The following is a 15,757-nucleotide window of genomic DNA, read 5'->3' as shown; positions in this document are numbered from 1 at the left end:
GCTAGCTAGATTAAATGTGACACAAGGACATGGGTACATTCTGAACCTCAGAATTGCATTCTGCTCTGGAAACATATCCTTTTTTTGCATCTTTAAGATTAGATTTCAGGTTTTTCCCAGTGATTTATATTTTTCCTTCTTCAGCATTGCAAATTAAACATGCTTTTCTACCTGAGATGCATCTTCAATGAGAACCACTAAAATTTCTCTCAGAGCTCATCATACAGCTTTTACTACTATAGTAACCAAAATGCTTTACACCTTTTATTGTGTAACAATTCTATGAGATATCAAAGTGCTAGTTTAACTTTGTGCAGTGAAAACTGAAGTAGAAGAATGAAAGATTCATTCCTAAAGATTTTGACAAACATTTACTGAGGTTCTGAGGAGCACTGAAATTGTTCTGAAAAGAGCCTTTAGATATCAAAATGCATTGCAGAAGTTGACTTGCCAAACAATACACACCTCCATGGTGAAGCAGGGAACCAAATGCAGACCTGCTGAGATGTTTTATTACTAACACCTCTCATGGCATCAAAAGAGTAAAAAGGAGCAAGGCAGAAAAAATACAGAAGGATTTTCTTTCTTTTGGTTGGGCTATTTCAGTTCCCTGCCTCTGCTTATAGACACATTTTTAATTTTAGTGGAGAGTGACCACTTGTAAAAGAAGGCATCCTTCACTCCTGCTGTTAGAAAGAAGCTCACAGTGCCCAGCCCTTAAGGCTGCTTCTTCTGTCAAGATTCCTTTGCAAAACCAGAAATATCATATTTGACACTTCTACCTCTACTGCCTAGTCCTTATTATCCTGCTCTCCTCACACCTCCCCCATCTGCTTGTTTCTTCTTTCTTTTTCTCATGTCATGTTTTTTAGAACAAGATCTCTTTAAGGTAGAGCTTTTTCTTGAAACAGTGAGCATAAGCAAAGATGGCTCAAATGCAAATGGGTCAGTGATAACAACTGACCCCATTAGTTAGTGATAACAACTGTATCAACCAAGTATTCTTTGTATTAGCAGTAATAATGTTCCTGTTAAAAAATAATAAGGAAAAAAGTACAGTTGTATATCACTCAATTTCAAACTAGGCCCAGTAATAAAGAGATAGTAGAAAACAGTAGGGGCAATGAATTATAGATAGGAAAAATAAAGAGGGCATAAAGTTGACAGAAAAGCAAAGAGAAATAAATCAAATAAAGCATGTGTGACTTCAGCTGCATATGTGTAAGTGGTCAAAAGAAAGCTGGGGCAAGGTTCATCTTTCAAACTCTTCCTTCTTCAAGTAAGTTGAAAGCATAAGAAAGTATAAGAAAGAATTCATGCCACAGAACACTGCTGGTATTGTAAGTGTGATTAGAGCTGAGTAACACACATGTGGAGAGTATATATAACACAAAATTGATATAAGTTTTGCAGCAGGATATCAGATAGTAGAAAGGAAGGTAAAAGAGTGCAGTTTACAAGAAAGGAGGAAGAAGCAAGATGAAAAAAGCATCTAGTGTCGAAAGAATGGAGATGGATAAGTTCAAACTGCATCGATGTTAGCTAACAATAGAGGCTAAACAAGAAAGATGGAAAAAAGCATGAAAAACATATTATGAACATGTATTTTAAAAGGCAATTTGATCCAAGCATGTTCAAAACAGAACTTTAGCAAAACAGAAATTCAGCCAAATGACACTTACAAAAGTGACAGGCCAAACAGAAGGTGGACTTTAAAAGACAGTGAAGAAGAAATTTGAAGAGGAATTAGCTAAAGACTTTAATGATAGTGTTTTGTATAGCCATCAGAGAGAGAAAGCTCAAGAGAAGGACATTAGCCAGAGGGATCATGAGGGAATCAACAGAACAATTAAGGAGGAGAAGGATATCACTAACAAGCTAAACGTTTCTTTTATATCAGTCATTGCTGCTTAAGATGCTGGAAGATATCGATTTCCAATCTATACTTTGAACTATCAAAGAGAGAGAGTAAGCAAAAAGACCAGATGGTGAAATGCATCTATAAATTCAGGAACAGCAATTCACAAAAGTTGGATGAAAAATATATCCAGAAACTTGCATGAATTGAGCTTCTAATAAAGGTATTTGATGCCTCCTTAAAATTGGCTACAATCCTACATTTATACATAGCTGAGAGTAGCAAGTATTGTATATACTTTTTAGAAGGGTCTGATTAAGAAATGACAGGGCATCATCACTGTCAAGTCTAAAGATACTAAAGAAATAGTTAAATGCACAGCCATCCTGCCATAATGACTAAAGTGGTGCCACACAAAAGCAGTAGATTTTTCAGAAGCACAGGAACTAGAAACAGGAAAACCTCCATTATTTTCCCTTCCCTTCTTGACTCTCTGGAAATATTCCATGTGGCGAAAAAACATCACGCCATAGTCAAGATCTGTGATAGTACTGAGGATATAGTTTCCTTTTATTTCACATCAAAAAAGTGAAGCCATTCCTAAGGATTTTTACAGAAGAATACAGAATCATATAGGTAATGATCCAATTATAAATCCACCGTCTCATGGAAGGTGGGAAATAAAGGTTCAACTTCTAAGTTTGGACAAGGCACCTATATCCTATATATCTGTTCTGCCCCAATCTCTTGTTCTCTGGTTTATTAAGAAACTTCACCCCACAAAAGCCTTTTCCTCAAGGAGACATTAGTTGACATTCATTCGTTTTACTGAGAACTTTCTCATTCCTATGTTTTCAAGTAAAGAAAATGGAGCTGCACTTGAAAAACATTGGAAGTGACCCTTCCCTGGCTCTTTGAAAAAACTTTATACAGCTCAAACAGACAAAAGGGACACCAGAAGAGAGGGCAAGCCTGAGCTGGCCATATTTTCACCTGGATCTGTCCTTTCTGACACCTAATATGCCAAGAAATAGGAAAAAAGCAAAATACTCTCAAATGCTTTGTTGTTTTTTGGCAAGACCTCAGACAATGCACAACTCTCATGAACATGATTTCTTCAAGCTGCTATTATTAAATCTGCTACTTTTTCTCTGCTTCTCTTTGTTTGTGCAAGGCCACTGCTAATGGCTAATGATGAGATATTAATCAGACACATGACTGTTCCTAATTAAACTTTGCCCCATGTTCTCAGAGATACTGCTGGGAACAGAGGATGTGGAAATCCCCTGTGGAAGAAGAAATACAATCTACAAACACTCAAAGAATAAAGCTCAAATGTGCTGGTGAGGCACAATGATATATACAGAGCAGTGTTTCCCTCTTAGGAAACATTTTCACTACTTTTACAAAAATACCATAAGAGCGGAGCATAGTAGTTCAAATCATGGAAACGCTTTGGCATGTGGAAGAGAGATATATGATGTATTTAGGGCATAGCTACGTATTCCCTTACATGCTGGATATGAAGATTCTAGAGTCACCTTGCTTCTTTTTTAGGACAAAAGCATTTCTAAAACAAGATGATGCTGTCCTTACATGGCAGGATAATCTGTTTGAGTCAAAAGCTGATTAGTAAAGTGCTAGATGACAAACTGCACTGAGCAAGGGGCTTTTGACCACAGGACCTGCAGCCGGCACATCTACTCATCTTCATCAGGATCCCCACTAACATGTTCTCTGTAGCTCCATCGAGGTAGGAGTTTAAAAATTGCTGTGTTAACTAAGAACTTTTATCTCTTCTCCTACAGAAGAGATTCTCCTGCAAAATTATAGGTCCTGGAGCCTGGAACTTGGATAAGGTAATAATTCAATGGAGCCTTAACAAATTTACAGTGCAATATAGCACTGCCCTGTAGGCCTGTAAGATTCCAGGCTTTCCAGGGAAAAAACCCAGCACTTTACTTCTAGTCTTAAAGTGCTGAAATACAATACCTGAAAATCACAACACTGCTATGTAAAAATGCTATTTCAGATCACTCCTAGAAGTGACTAATCCTTTATTAAACTTCTGTCACTCTGCACAGTAAGAATCACTTATATAGTTAGCTCCTTGGGAAGCATTTTTCCTGTTGATTAGTGAAGTCCTTGGTGATCAGCAGCACCCTAAAATATCAATGAATAAATAGAAATAAAGTGGTATCACAAGAGCTTTACGAGATGTATAATCTTACTGCACGTTAAGCTTTTAAAATCTAAGTCTAAAAACATGGGAGTTTGATTTCTGTACTATAAATAGCTAAGTGATATTATTCATATTTTCAAGAGTGTATGTATTCATTTACAGAAGAGAGCATGTATACAAGTGTAACTGCGTAGAGATGCACTGCTACACAGTCTCATTGGCTGAAGTCCATGAGCAGCATTTCTGCAATACTGCACGTAGATTAGTAACTAGAAAATTCTGCCACTAGATTATACTGCTCCTAAACCGAATCTGTTTGCATACAGACAGCTTGTGGGTCCACAGCACACTTTTTAGGGTCTCATTCAAGACCTGCTTGGATGTTTCTGCACTGTAAGACAGACATGTCCTGAGAAAAAAAGCCCTTGATTTCAACCATGAAACAGACATGCCTTCCCTAGGTTGAGGATTCTCACACCATTTCAGTGGAGATGTAACAGTGATGCTAGACTTTGGGTTTATACTAAAATAAAATTAAAAAAAAAAGGTGAAGAGGAACTAGTTGATATGGGTTCTTGGTGACTGAGGTCATATCTGTAGTACCTATTTCATTTCTAGGGGGAAGATCCTCATCTTCATGACTAGGATACCTCTCCTTCCGGTCAAGTAGAAGAAAATAAATCATTTTTTCTTGGTTTTCCCTGAAAAAAAAAAAAGAAAACGAATCTTTACATTTGGAAAGAAAAAAACATCAACACATAGATAAACCCTTTTCATCAAATGAATAGTTGCAGTTATTCTAAATAAGTTGGAAATAGTCATGTACCTGCCAGCAAGATACACAACCCACAAAGCTTTTGAGACCCTTGCTGTCTCCAACAAGCAGCTAGTGAGGAAAGGAAATACGATTCCTATGTTATGCACACAGAACAGAGGCACAGGACAGACAAGGTAATGTGTCCACGGGAAGTCCAAACCAATAGTGGCAGCAAGACAGGTCTGAGCCTCTAAATGCTCTTTCTACTATGTGTCCCTCTTAACACCTCAGGAAATATACCAGCTCTTAGGCATAGGCTCCAAATAAATAAAAATCTGCCAACAAAGGCATATCCAACACACATAACAGCAACGATACCTCCCCGTCTGGACTGTACAGCCCATCTTTTAATGAATTGACCTGGCCTGGTAGCAAGGGAAAGGCTAGCACCATGCCTTCATTGCTGGTCAGGCTGTGAGCTTCTGACTCATGGAGCAAGAAAGGCTCAGTGCTTGCTCCTAACCCCTCACTAGCAAATGAGCAGCCAGAGGGTGAGAAGTTGCTACCAGTCACTCACAGAGAGAGACACCAGTTACAGTGCTCTCTACCTCTCCCCCACTTTATTAGCATCCCAGTCCCTGGACACCCAACTGATATGAAGACTGAGCAAGTGCTTACTCTTCCGACAACAAGTCCTGTAAGAGTTTATTTCGGTCGCGGAAGCAGCCTAACGAGTGCATGCTATCTAACACGTCTGGATCAATATCCTCCAAGGAAGGGAGAGAACGAATCTGCACCTTTCGAGGGATTGGTTGCTCTGGTTCTGGCTCATTCTTACCCCCTCTGCAGAGGAAAGAAGATGAGAGGGAGAAAGGGGGAGGGAAAGAAGGAGAGAAAAGAAACATGAGTCACAAATGAACCCATACTCTGAAACACAGCCTGCAGCAACAGATGGAAATAGCTTGCTAAATTCCCACTGAGAGACCAGAGCTCCCAACCAGACAGATACTTTTTTCAGAAGAAACTGTCGTGAAGGCTAAGATTGACCAGCAGCTTATGGATTTGGGTCTCTAACGAGAAATGTCTGCATTCAGTCAGGGAGGCAGAAGAAACTTCACTTACCAGTGCCCTTATAATAGAAGAGCTGTTCAGCATCCTAATGCTGAACATTTACAAAACCCTACATGGTTTTAGAGATGCTCTCTCATCAGCAGGCCAGACCTCAGACTATCAGGTTGAAAAATGCAAGCTGAGTGATTCTCTTTCAAAGAAGGAGCTCTGAACAAACCGTCACTATTTTTCACCAATTCTGATTCCAACTGGCATTGCAGCAGTTAATGCTTCTAATGTGATTAAGAGATCTCAGCGTTCAGGTTCCCACTTGACACACTTTAAAAGGTTTTTGGGGAAACTAGGCTGCTTAATTACATGCCCAAATATGACAATCTCTGCTTCTCTTCAGATATGCAGATTTGAAAATTCTGGCTCAAGTGTGGTGCCCGTGGTCAGTGGCAGACCTCAGAACACAACACTAGCAGCAGAACATTTTACTCTTTCAAATGTACTTAATGCAGGCTTTCTGCACAATTATCTCATCCCATTCACTAGGCTCAGGAAATATTGATTATTCATTGCAATTAGAGACCCTGACTGTAAGAAACGGGTCAGGGTGTCAGGGTATTATAACTGCCTAACGACATATATTGCAGACATTCTGAATATCCTTTGATTTTATTTTGATAGGCAGCAAGCAATTTATGTAAACTCTATCCACCTCAAGAGGTGGGTTTGGTGGTGGTGGTGGTGTTTTCATTGGAGAAACAGTCCACCCTGAATCTCTGCTATTTCTCAATGGATGCCTTGTGCAATGTCAAAGTTTCCCTGCTCTGTGGGTCCTCCCTTTCCTTTATGTGATTCAAATGTGTGAGTCCAGGCACAGGCTGGGTCCAGGCTCCCACGTGGGAGACAAGAATCAGGAAAATTTAAACTGCATTTGCCATTTATGGAGCAAATGTCTGTGTTTGGACAGGAGATTCTTTCTGATGCTGGAAGAAATAAGGTGGACACGACTTGTGAAGTTACTCGCACAGCTTAACATCTTGAGCTGTCCAAATATCTACACAGAAAAAGAAGTTCCAATTTAAATGTCCTTAATTTTTCTTGTGTAAGTTAGAAAGCAACTCTGGTAGGATCATACATATGAGCTTGAGGTTTCAGCCAAAAAGAGAGCCAATGTAGATTATTTCCTCCAAGTTAAGAAGGCAATACTAAGTCATAGCAGCCAAGATAGGACAGTTACATGCTGGGGCAATTACAGGAGATTGCTGGATGCTATTTGCATTTTGTTTTTAAGCAAGTTGAAATGCAGTTGTGAGGCATCTGCTCTGTTAACTGTTTGTGGGACATCACTTGCAGAAAGATTGTTTGGAAATTTTTGTTTTATCTTCTCTTGAAGCAGTGAAAATGTGCTTAGCCCTTCCTGGATATATGTCATGGAGTCAGACTGTGGTGTACATTACATGGGCCATGATGACATGGGTCAGATCCCACTTCTCTCACAGTGGGTACTCAGACACATCATTCTCAGTTTTATTCAGTTTTGGGGACTGGAAGCAGAATATACAGGACACAGAAAGAATCTGCTTCCTGGGATTCGTTCTTGTGTACCAAACCACTAAAACACAGCTTCTGATGCCCCCTTTGAGACTCGCAGAAGTGTCTGTGTCTTCTAAACCGCCACCATGGTCCTGAATCTAAGAGCTAGATTCAAAAATCTTTGTTCAACTAAAGAAACATCTTACTCCTTGTAAGAGACCACTACTCTTACCGCTTATAATCAGGATCTAGCTCTCAGCAGGTAATAAGCAATGATTAGATCATAACTTTGCACTATTAAAGACAGCAATGACCTTGTCAATTAAGATAAATTCTTGCAGGATGGACCTTTGAAAGCAGCCCAGTGTTTTTGGTTTTCAGTGATCTACAATTCACTTCTGAAAAGTATTGACTTAATTAATCAATCATTATGTTACAAGCAGATGTCCTTAAGGTAATTTAAAGAGATTAAAAATAATTATTGTCTCTGAAAATTTCCAGAAAATCTGGGTTTCCTACTAGTCACCCTAGTCCACAGCAAAATAGAATTTGCAAGCTTCTTTTGCATCAATTGGCATGGGAGCCATTTCTAGACGACAACACAGCTTGCCATCTTCTGTGCACTGGAAAGTGGCATGTCCTTATGCTCTGCACCTGGTCAGCCTCAGACATAGGCAGGAATTTTCACATCTCCTCATCAGGTACAAGTAAAATCTGCAAAGAGGCGTCTCGTCATTTGACAATGCAATTCAGTGCTTCAGGAAACAAAAATCACTGGGTCTGGGCTGTGATTGGCATGACTGTAATGCCTGTTCCATTCTCAGTCTAGCAGAGAGTGACAAATTTGTTGCATTTCAGCCCACACAGACATCAAACAATGTCACACGATGAATACAGCAAATCACATATATTTTTTTAAAGGCCCACATGAATGCAATTGCTGCTTTAAAACCCACCCTTTTTTGTGAGGATCGGTGCATACAACGGCTGTGATTCCTGAGGAGGGTGGACTTTTTCAGTCTCTCCATGAAATTCTCTCACGAATCTCACCGAGATGCCCATTTGCGTCAGTGCAAAAGCAAAGCAGTTATAATACCCTGACAGAACCTTTGCTTATTCAACACTTATTCTTTATCTTGTTTTAGTAAATGTGGTACCTTCACAATTAGGGCAATAACTCAGTGTTACAGGAGTATGCATTTGCCACAACAGATAATTTTATTTGCCCTCTTTTTTTATTAAAAAAATGTGAGAATAACTGCTGTTTATTTGCTGGCTTATGATAACCTACATTTGAGGTAAAAATAAATTATTTCAATTATAAAGGCTTGAAAAACCTCACTGAATTAATTTGGGTGGGAGAGCAAGAAGAACTGGAGGTTGCTGATGAAAGGTTTCACTTTGATTTCTTTTTCCTTTTTTAGGCTTGTGAATCATGATGTCAACTTTCAAGACCTCTTTCTCTGTCTCTCTTAGTCTGCAATTAAATCTTTTCCTCAGTTTTACAGTAGCCTTAATATTTATTTGAAGAATTAAGTGAAATCGCTTATATATTCTGAGTACAACTTTCAGGTCAGTAACCTATATATGACAAAGGATGAAGATTTTACATAGAATAGCAGATGAAATAAAGGAAAAAATTTAAGAGACGAGCAAAACAGTCATAGAATAAAGCACTTATAACCCCCCCTTCTCTGTCAGCATCAGTATTTTCAGGAAAAATGAATGCAAAGAGGCTGTGAAACATTACCAGATGATAGTAGCTGAGTTTTGGAGGTGGCAGGGTTATTCACTGACTAAAATTAGTCACAGGAGGTTAAACTCCTGAGGTCAATCCATGCCCAGTATAGAGAAAATGAGAAAGAGACTTATTAAAAAAGCTATTTTGAGCAGAAACTTCTGAAGAGACATGTGGAAGAGCTTTTCTCCACTGACTGCACTGGGAGTCTAGGGGAGACTTGCTTTTGCAAAACTCAGTTTCTACTTCTGAAAACAGCCTCAGATGATATTTCCCTTGACACAGTTTACTGTGTCAATCATCAAAGAGTCTGACCTTCATTGAGAAGTACATGAAAATTTTCAAATGCTAAAAAATCTTCAAATTCTAAATACAGAATAAACTCATGAAATAATACTGGTGTAATTGTGCATGAGAGCCTGGGACAACAGTCTTTCAACAGGTGAAAATTTCCAGGCAAAAATCTTGAGGAGGGTTAGAATAATAAGTGATCAATAACTTTTCATTTTATTTCCTATTCCAGTTCTGATTAAAGCACAGAGAGAGCCAGCTGATTTCACTCCAGGAAGAAACAGAGGGGATCAGTTGTCCAATCTGATGTAAACAGCATTTACTTCTGGAATTGCTAGTAAAACATTATAGGAGAGATTTCACAGATTACAATTAGAGATTTTCCCCCTCCATTTCTTCTACCTTTATCCATGAGAGTTTAAAAAAAAAAGTACCTGCTGCAAACAACACTTGTGTCCTTCTTTGGTTTAAAAAGGTGCCATGTCTGGTTATTGGAGAGAGCACGAAAAAGCCATGGGCAGAGTGCTGCCACCATTACAGGCAAACTAAGTTTTTTCTTAGTTCAAATGTTTTCTTAGCTATTCAACAAACCACTGAAGGCCCTCAGGTTCTATTAAAAATAAATCCAGAGGTGAACATTTTCCATAAGATAGAATTAGAGAAAACAAATACAAAAAAAAGTGGTTGTTTTTTTTTTCTTACTAGTGACAGGCTTATGTATCAGTTCATATAATCCTTGAGTATTTCTCAAGAGCAATGATAGGATTATGAAGGTAGGACTTCCCTTACCACCCACTTGGGAAATGCTGACCCTGAGAAACATGTATCAAAGCATCATTTCCTTGTTTAATATGTGAAGTAGTCTCTTTAGTTTGATTAGGTTATCATCAGTATAAAAAAGTTATTTACTTAGGTTTCTTGAAATACTATTAAAGCTACACAGAGTGCAAGGTCACTTTTAAAAGCCATCAATCTTCCTTATACCCAAACCACTAGACAGGCATGTACTTTTCTCCCAGACCTCCTGTTTCACTGTCAGGACTGCTGCTTTTAATCAAGTCACAGAACTATTCTCGCATCAACAGGTTACAAGGTCAGAAGCAGCCTCTTAGCTTGCTATGAAGAAGGAGCAGGGATTATGAGACAGGAAAGCTCTTGCTCACAGGTGCTTACTTATCAATATCATCATTTTTGTTTCTACTTCAGAGAAAAGCCAAGATGCCAAGAAAGAACAAATGAAAGCTTTCTTGTCAAGAAGGTATTACAAGGGATTGTCTGCAGCACTTGGATAGCAAACTAAATATGGCTGCCAGTTGTGGGGTTTTTTTTGCTGATCACCTGCAGGTACCTCTTTAACACAGCAAGTTGCTGTGCTATTTCAAACAGTTGTTAGCCACTGTACAAAAAAAGTTCCTGGGTTGGTATATATAGAAGAAATTATATGAGTAGCAAAGGGTAAAAAAAAATTAAAAGTCTTTCTATGCTCTGCCCCTTTTCCCACCCAGGTGAAACCTGCTTCCAGACTCCAGTCTCACTCTTCAGAAATCATTTGAATATCAGAACCAATAATGAATGCATACAAAAATGAATTGAAAAAATATTACTTACATATACCATATGTGTTTCTGAATATGTTCTAACTGTAAAGGAAAAGAAAACAAGGAATTAGTGCTGTAAAACAGAAAAGGTAACTCCACAAGACATCCTTATTCAAGTAAGTTCAACATTTCAGAGATGAATCTGTGCATACCAGAGCTGCTCATCCTCACCCATCCCACTGAAAATGAGACTATAATTCCAAACATAATGGGTCAGTCGGGAGCAAATCCCAGGAAAATGCTAATTATGAGGCTTCACAGGCAAGTGTTTTGGCAATTTAAGTTTTTCCCTTCCCTCTATTACTTAACCAAAGCTAACAAACTGCTCCATTCTGAATGTGCATAAGAGTTAATTTTTTATACTTAAAGTTCATTTCTAGTTTCGTTTTGGAGAAAAAGAGAGATAGAAAGAAGAAAAAAGGTTCAAACAGATAATGTAAATAAACAAAATAATTTGTGCACGTGTGAGGAGAACTTTTGCCAGGACCCACTCTTGATTGGCTTTCCATTTATCATTAAAACCTTACGACCAAGCAGACTAAGGCTCCGTGTCATTTATTGATCCCATACCTGAACACCAGTCTGCAAATTTATTTTACTTTTCTCTTTCCTCTTTCGCATATGAGTATTTTACCATGAAATGAAGGACTGATCAAAGTTGAATGGTGGCCTTGTCCACCTATGGAAGGCAGACCCCAGCAAACATTACACGATGACGATGTTTTCCCACGAGTGTGGGGAAAAGAAAGCAACATGCTTTTTCCAAGAGAAACCCTGAACAGTAGAGAGAACGGGAGGTTCATACGACATACTTACAGTAGAACATTCCTAATATGTTGTGTTTTAATCATAATCACAGCAGAAAAGAACTTTTCATAGATGTCCAGGCATTATTTATGTGGACAATATTTTTCATATTCATCACTATGAAGCACCTTTGTATGCGCAGAACAATATGCACATTCACTGCACACAGGCTTGCATTTGTGCAACATGCAGGTGAAAGGCAGGAGAGAAACTCAAGTGCTAACAGCTATCAGATGAAATCACAGACCCATTAAAATGGTCAGGAAGAATGGAGAGAGCTGTCCCGCTCTTATTACATTCCACTTTGAGAATAATGAGAATCGGAGGGAAAAAAATAAAAGAGGAACAGATAAACAACAAAATCTCAGAGATACAAAGTAGATGACTGCCACAGACAGCAAGGAATCAGAGCCCTGGTGCTATGGAACAACTGTTCCACATCTGAGAAACCAGGAAGATGTGAGTTTGGCTCTATATGAGATAATTTTTTCTAAGTGAGACAGGGCTTTTTCCTAAAAGCAAAGCAACAGGAGAATGCAGCTTAGGAAAGCATGACAGGAGGTTGGAGGGAGAGTATGAGACAAACAGCCTTCTTTAAAACCCAGACTGTATCAGCACTGCAGTCAGAGGTGCAGTTGGCACTTGCATATCTAGCTGTCTTCTAACCAGCCCAGGTGCTGAGAGCACCAATTTCCCCCAGCACACACATCCACGAGCCTGGGCAGACCTGCACGGTTTCCAGCTGCGGCCTCAGTTCTGTCACATTAATTCTCTTCATCACAATTCCCCTTGCATTAGGTAGTCCTTTCATCCCTGCACTATTATGACCAAGGTGGAGTATTCCTGACACACTGCCATCTCCTGTCAAGATAAAGCTATGCATCATGAGAGTTACCCTAAAAGCCTGGAGACACAGCCCTCTTACTTACGGTTCTTTGGAAGCTGAGGTACAACCACAGAACATAAGAAGAGCCTATTTTGTACAGCTTCCATGGGACAGAATTTTAGCATTGTCACTTATCAGGTCTATAGTTCTGTGAGGATCTGCTAAGGAGTGTACTGTACCTCCTGTGCTTGGTAAACCAGCCTAAGAGATGCATATCTACTTGTTATTTCCTATACACCACATAGAGGGTTAGAGACATTAATGATTTCAGACAACATGCAGATGATACAGCTACATGATGTCCAAGCCTCTTTCATGCTTGCTTCTCCTGCTGCATTTTCTGTCTCCATGGGTCACGGTGTTCTTGTGTGCCTGTGATATGTGGAAATGACATGCCAAAGCAGACAACAGCACTTCACTTTCTGAGTCAGAGAGGGGGAATAAAAGAGGGTCACCAGTTCATGTCTCAGTCACAGAACCTCTGGGCTCCTTCAGAGAAGATGTCAGAGAAATCCCTTCTGCTCATCCCTGTTGATCAACCTCCTTCAAGCTAACGAACCCATAGCCATTTTTCTGAAAGAGAAGCCCTGTAGTACCTTGATATACATTTGAAGGTCTATGACAGCTCTCATGGCTGCTGTTTACCTACATATCTGCCATTCAATCCACATCAAAACCATTGCTGTGAAGTATGCTGGGATATCCCAGATATGAAAACTATTCTACAAATCCATTTTCTATGCTGATTAAAACGTAATTGCATTGAAATGTTATTACAAGTGTGCTTGCTGCTGCCAACATTTTCACTACTGTTTTAAAGGTAATTAATTAATGCTTTGTTGCTTTTCCTCTGCATTAAAGTGACAGGAGGGTTATGGGAGGGCGATTGGTTTTGACAAGGAGAAGTCTGTATGCTTTTTACTATGCAGTGCAGGGGAGGGAGATACACAGTGGGAGCTAATCTCACTCCTCCTGCCTTCATTTAAACACAATGTTTAAATGCATTTAAGTGACGAAGGCATTTAATAACCCTTCCCAGAGGGTTCTTCTTGCTGTTTGCCCATGAGTTTGCCAAGTTTAATGCCATTTTATGGAAGTTGTTAAAACGCTGCTTCCTAATATCTCCTAGTCACTGCAGGCAATTGTCTCATGATGTCATCTCTGAAACAACAAAACACGCTTAGATCCACTGCACATGCACAGTCAGAGGAGAGATTGCTGCAAGCTAAAATGCTGTAATGGAAGGAGAGGGAGAATTCCTTTATCATGGTTTTACATAAAAATACTTCCAATATACATTAAACTTGTACACTGAAGAGCCCCACTCACAGGTGAAAGACCCACTGTGATACAGAGCTCTACAAGCTCATCAGAAAAAGAGGTCTCCTCCCACAAGGAGCTTACGTCTGAATTCTAAGGCAGGGAACAACAGATGGAGACAGACAGGCAGATGGAAAACAAGACCGCACTGTCTACATCCTCGGCACTGATCTCAGCAGAGTGGTTGCCAAGCTAAAAAGTTCTGACCTGAAGAAAAACTTTCTCAAAAGTCTGCAGATATAAATGAGGCCTTCTGGACTTGAACTCATGTCAAATTTCAAAATTCCCTGTCCAGAAAGGGAACAATCTCAAACCCATCTGTGCCCCAAATCAACCCACACCTCAAATGAATCTTCTTCATTCAGAAGATCCTGTAGTTTGAATTTTAAACTGACTGTGTAATGCTAAGATAGAGGCTTTTCCTGACCACAGGATTCAAGCTGGCGCTGCAAACAGCACTGGCAAAACCATTATCTGTGTCAGCAGCAGCAGCTGTACTATAGCAGCCTCTAGGGACCTTGACAAGGGCAAGAATCACTATCCTACCTGCACACTGCATGAATAGACCCTTGTCAGCCAAAACCTTACAGCCTAAATACATCAACTAGGCAATAACCTCCATTCTACAGCTTGTGAAGTGAGATAATTTAAATGATGTGATAGGCACCTTACCATAAGACCTTCTAGAAAAATGAAGAAGAAATCAGGTGAGTTGTCCCTTGTTCTTTTTTGTAACATTCTTTAGATGTTGTAGTCCATCATTAACACATATTAGACCCAACAAAAAACAAAAGTAGAGAACAGAGAGGAGATTCTGAAAACATGTGTAATTTAAGTTGGGTAATATTCAGGGACAGGTATTTCAGACTATGTGGACACCCAATATGGAAGACAAGTCATTCTACTCTAGTATAAAATGTCAACACTAGAACAATAACAGCTTTGCCAATTCTTCAGTATCTGCTCTGATCCACCTTGCCCTAGAGACAAAGTTTTGATAATGCTCATCCATCTTTAAAAGGAAAGTGGACCAAAAGCTCCTTACTCTCTGCCCTTTGCTTTTGTGTTTCTGTAGAAGAAAATACTGGTTGAGAATGCAAATGGTTTCCACTACAGGAGCTGTAACTCTCTGCTGCAGAGACCCTGAATCATTTGAAATCTCCAAGGAAAAAACCATTTGCTTTCTGAAGTGCACATAACTAAAAGAAAGCTCATCCTGCAGTACTTCAGGCACCCAGAGCACACCTTCCACAAGCCTTCTCAAACTTTATTACTAGTTCACTTTTCCTTCCTGACACTATTCCTACTAGAAAGCTGTCCCAGAACCCCGCTGATACGGCTAAAATGCTGCTTCTAGTTTCTAGCCTACTTTTCTGTAAGGCCATTTGACATACATTTGGTTTTGTACCAGTATCTTCTTTAGTTTAAATAATCCTTCTCTGCCTAGTAATTACCCCTCAGGAATATGCAGATGAGCGGTACAACCTTTCTTAGACATCATCTGTGTAGGCTAGCTGAAGCCCTTTTAGGCCATGCTTTTCAGACAGGCTTGCTCAAATGCTGATCACCTTAGTATTCACTCTTTGATTTCATCTTTCATGAATATGGGTGGTCAGAAATATGACCAGCAGCTAGGATCAACTTTTGCAGCTTAATGAAAGAAAAACATGGATTCTCTTATTTTAAAGCATGTTCAGTAAAACAGGTCCAGTAAACGAGAGTGGT

The 15,757-nt window shown here is 39.4% G+C and overlaps 1 protein-coding gene across 11 annotated transcripts in view; it reads right to left on the bottom strand.

Annotated features, from left to right (window-relative positions):
- The window catches only part of BRSK2 (BR serine/threonine kinase 2), a 320,754-nt gene that overhangs the window by 50,633 nt on the left and 254,364 nt on the right, over positions 1 to 15,757 (bottom strand). For all 11 annotated transcript variants that reach the window (XM_017812769.1, XM_017812798.1, XM_017812814.1 and 8 more), the window contains 3 exons: positions 11,030 to 11,061; positions 5,476 to 5,640; positions 4,644 to 4,741 (listed from right to left, as the gene is read on the bottom strand). In XM_017812769.1, the coding sequence (XP_017668258.1) occupies positions 4,644 to 4,741; positions 5,476 to 5,640; positions 11,030 to 11,061 (295 nt within the window). The remainder of the gene's footprint in view (positions 1 to 4,643; positions 4,742 to 5,475; positions 5,641 to 11,029; positions 11,062 to 15,757) is intronic.

This window comes from Lepidothrix coronata, unplaced genomic scaffold, assembly GCF_001604755.1.
Source record: "Lepidothrix coronata isolate B3197 unplaced genomic scaffold, Lepidothrix_coronata-1.0 Scaffold1, whole genome shotgun sequence".
NCBI classification, from domain to species: Eukaryota; Metazoa; Chordata; class Aves; order Passeriformes; family Pipridae; genus Lepidothrix; species Lepidothrix coronata.
The sequence above is the reverse complement of the archived record's forward strand: the minus strand, read 5'-3'. Positions and strand labels throughout refer to the sequence as shown.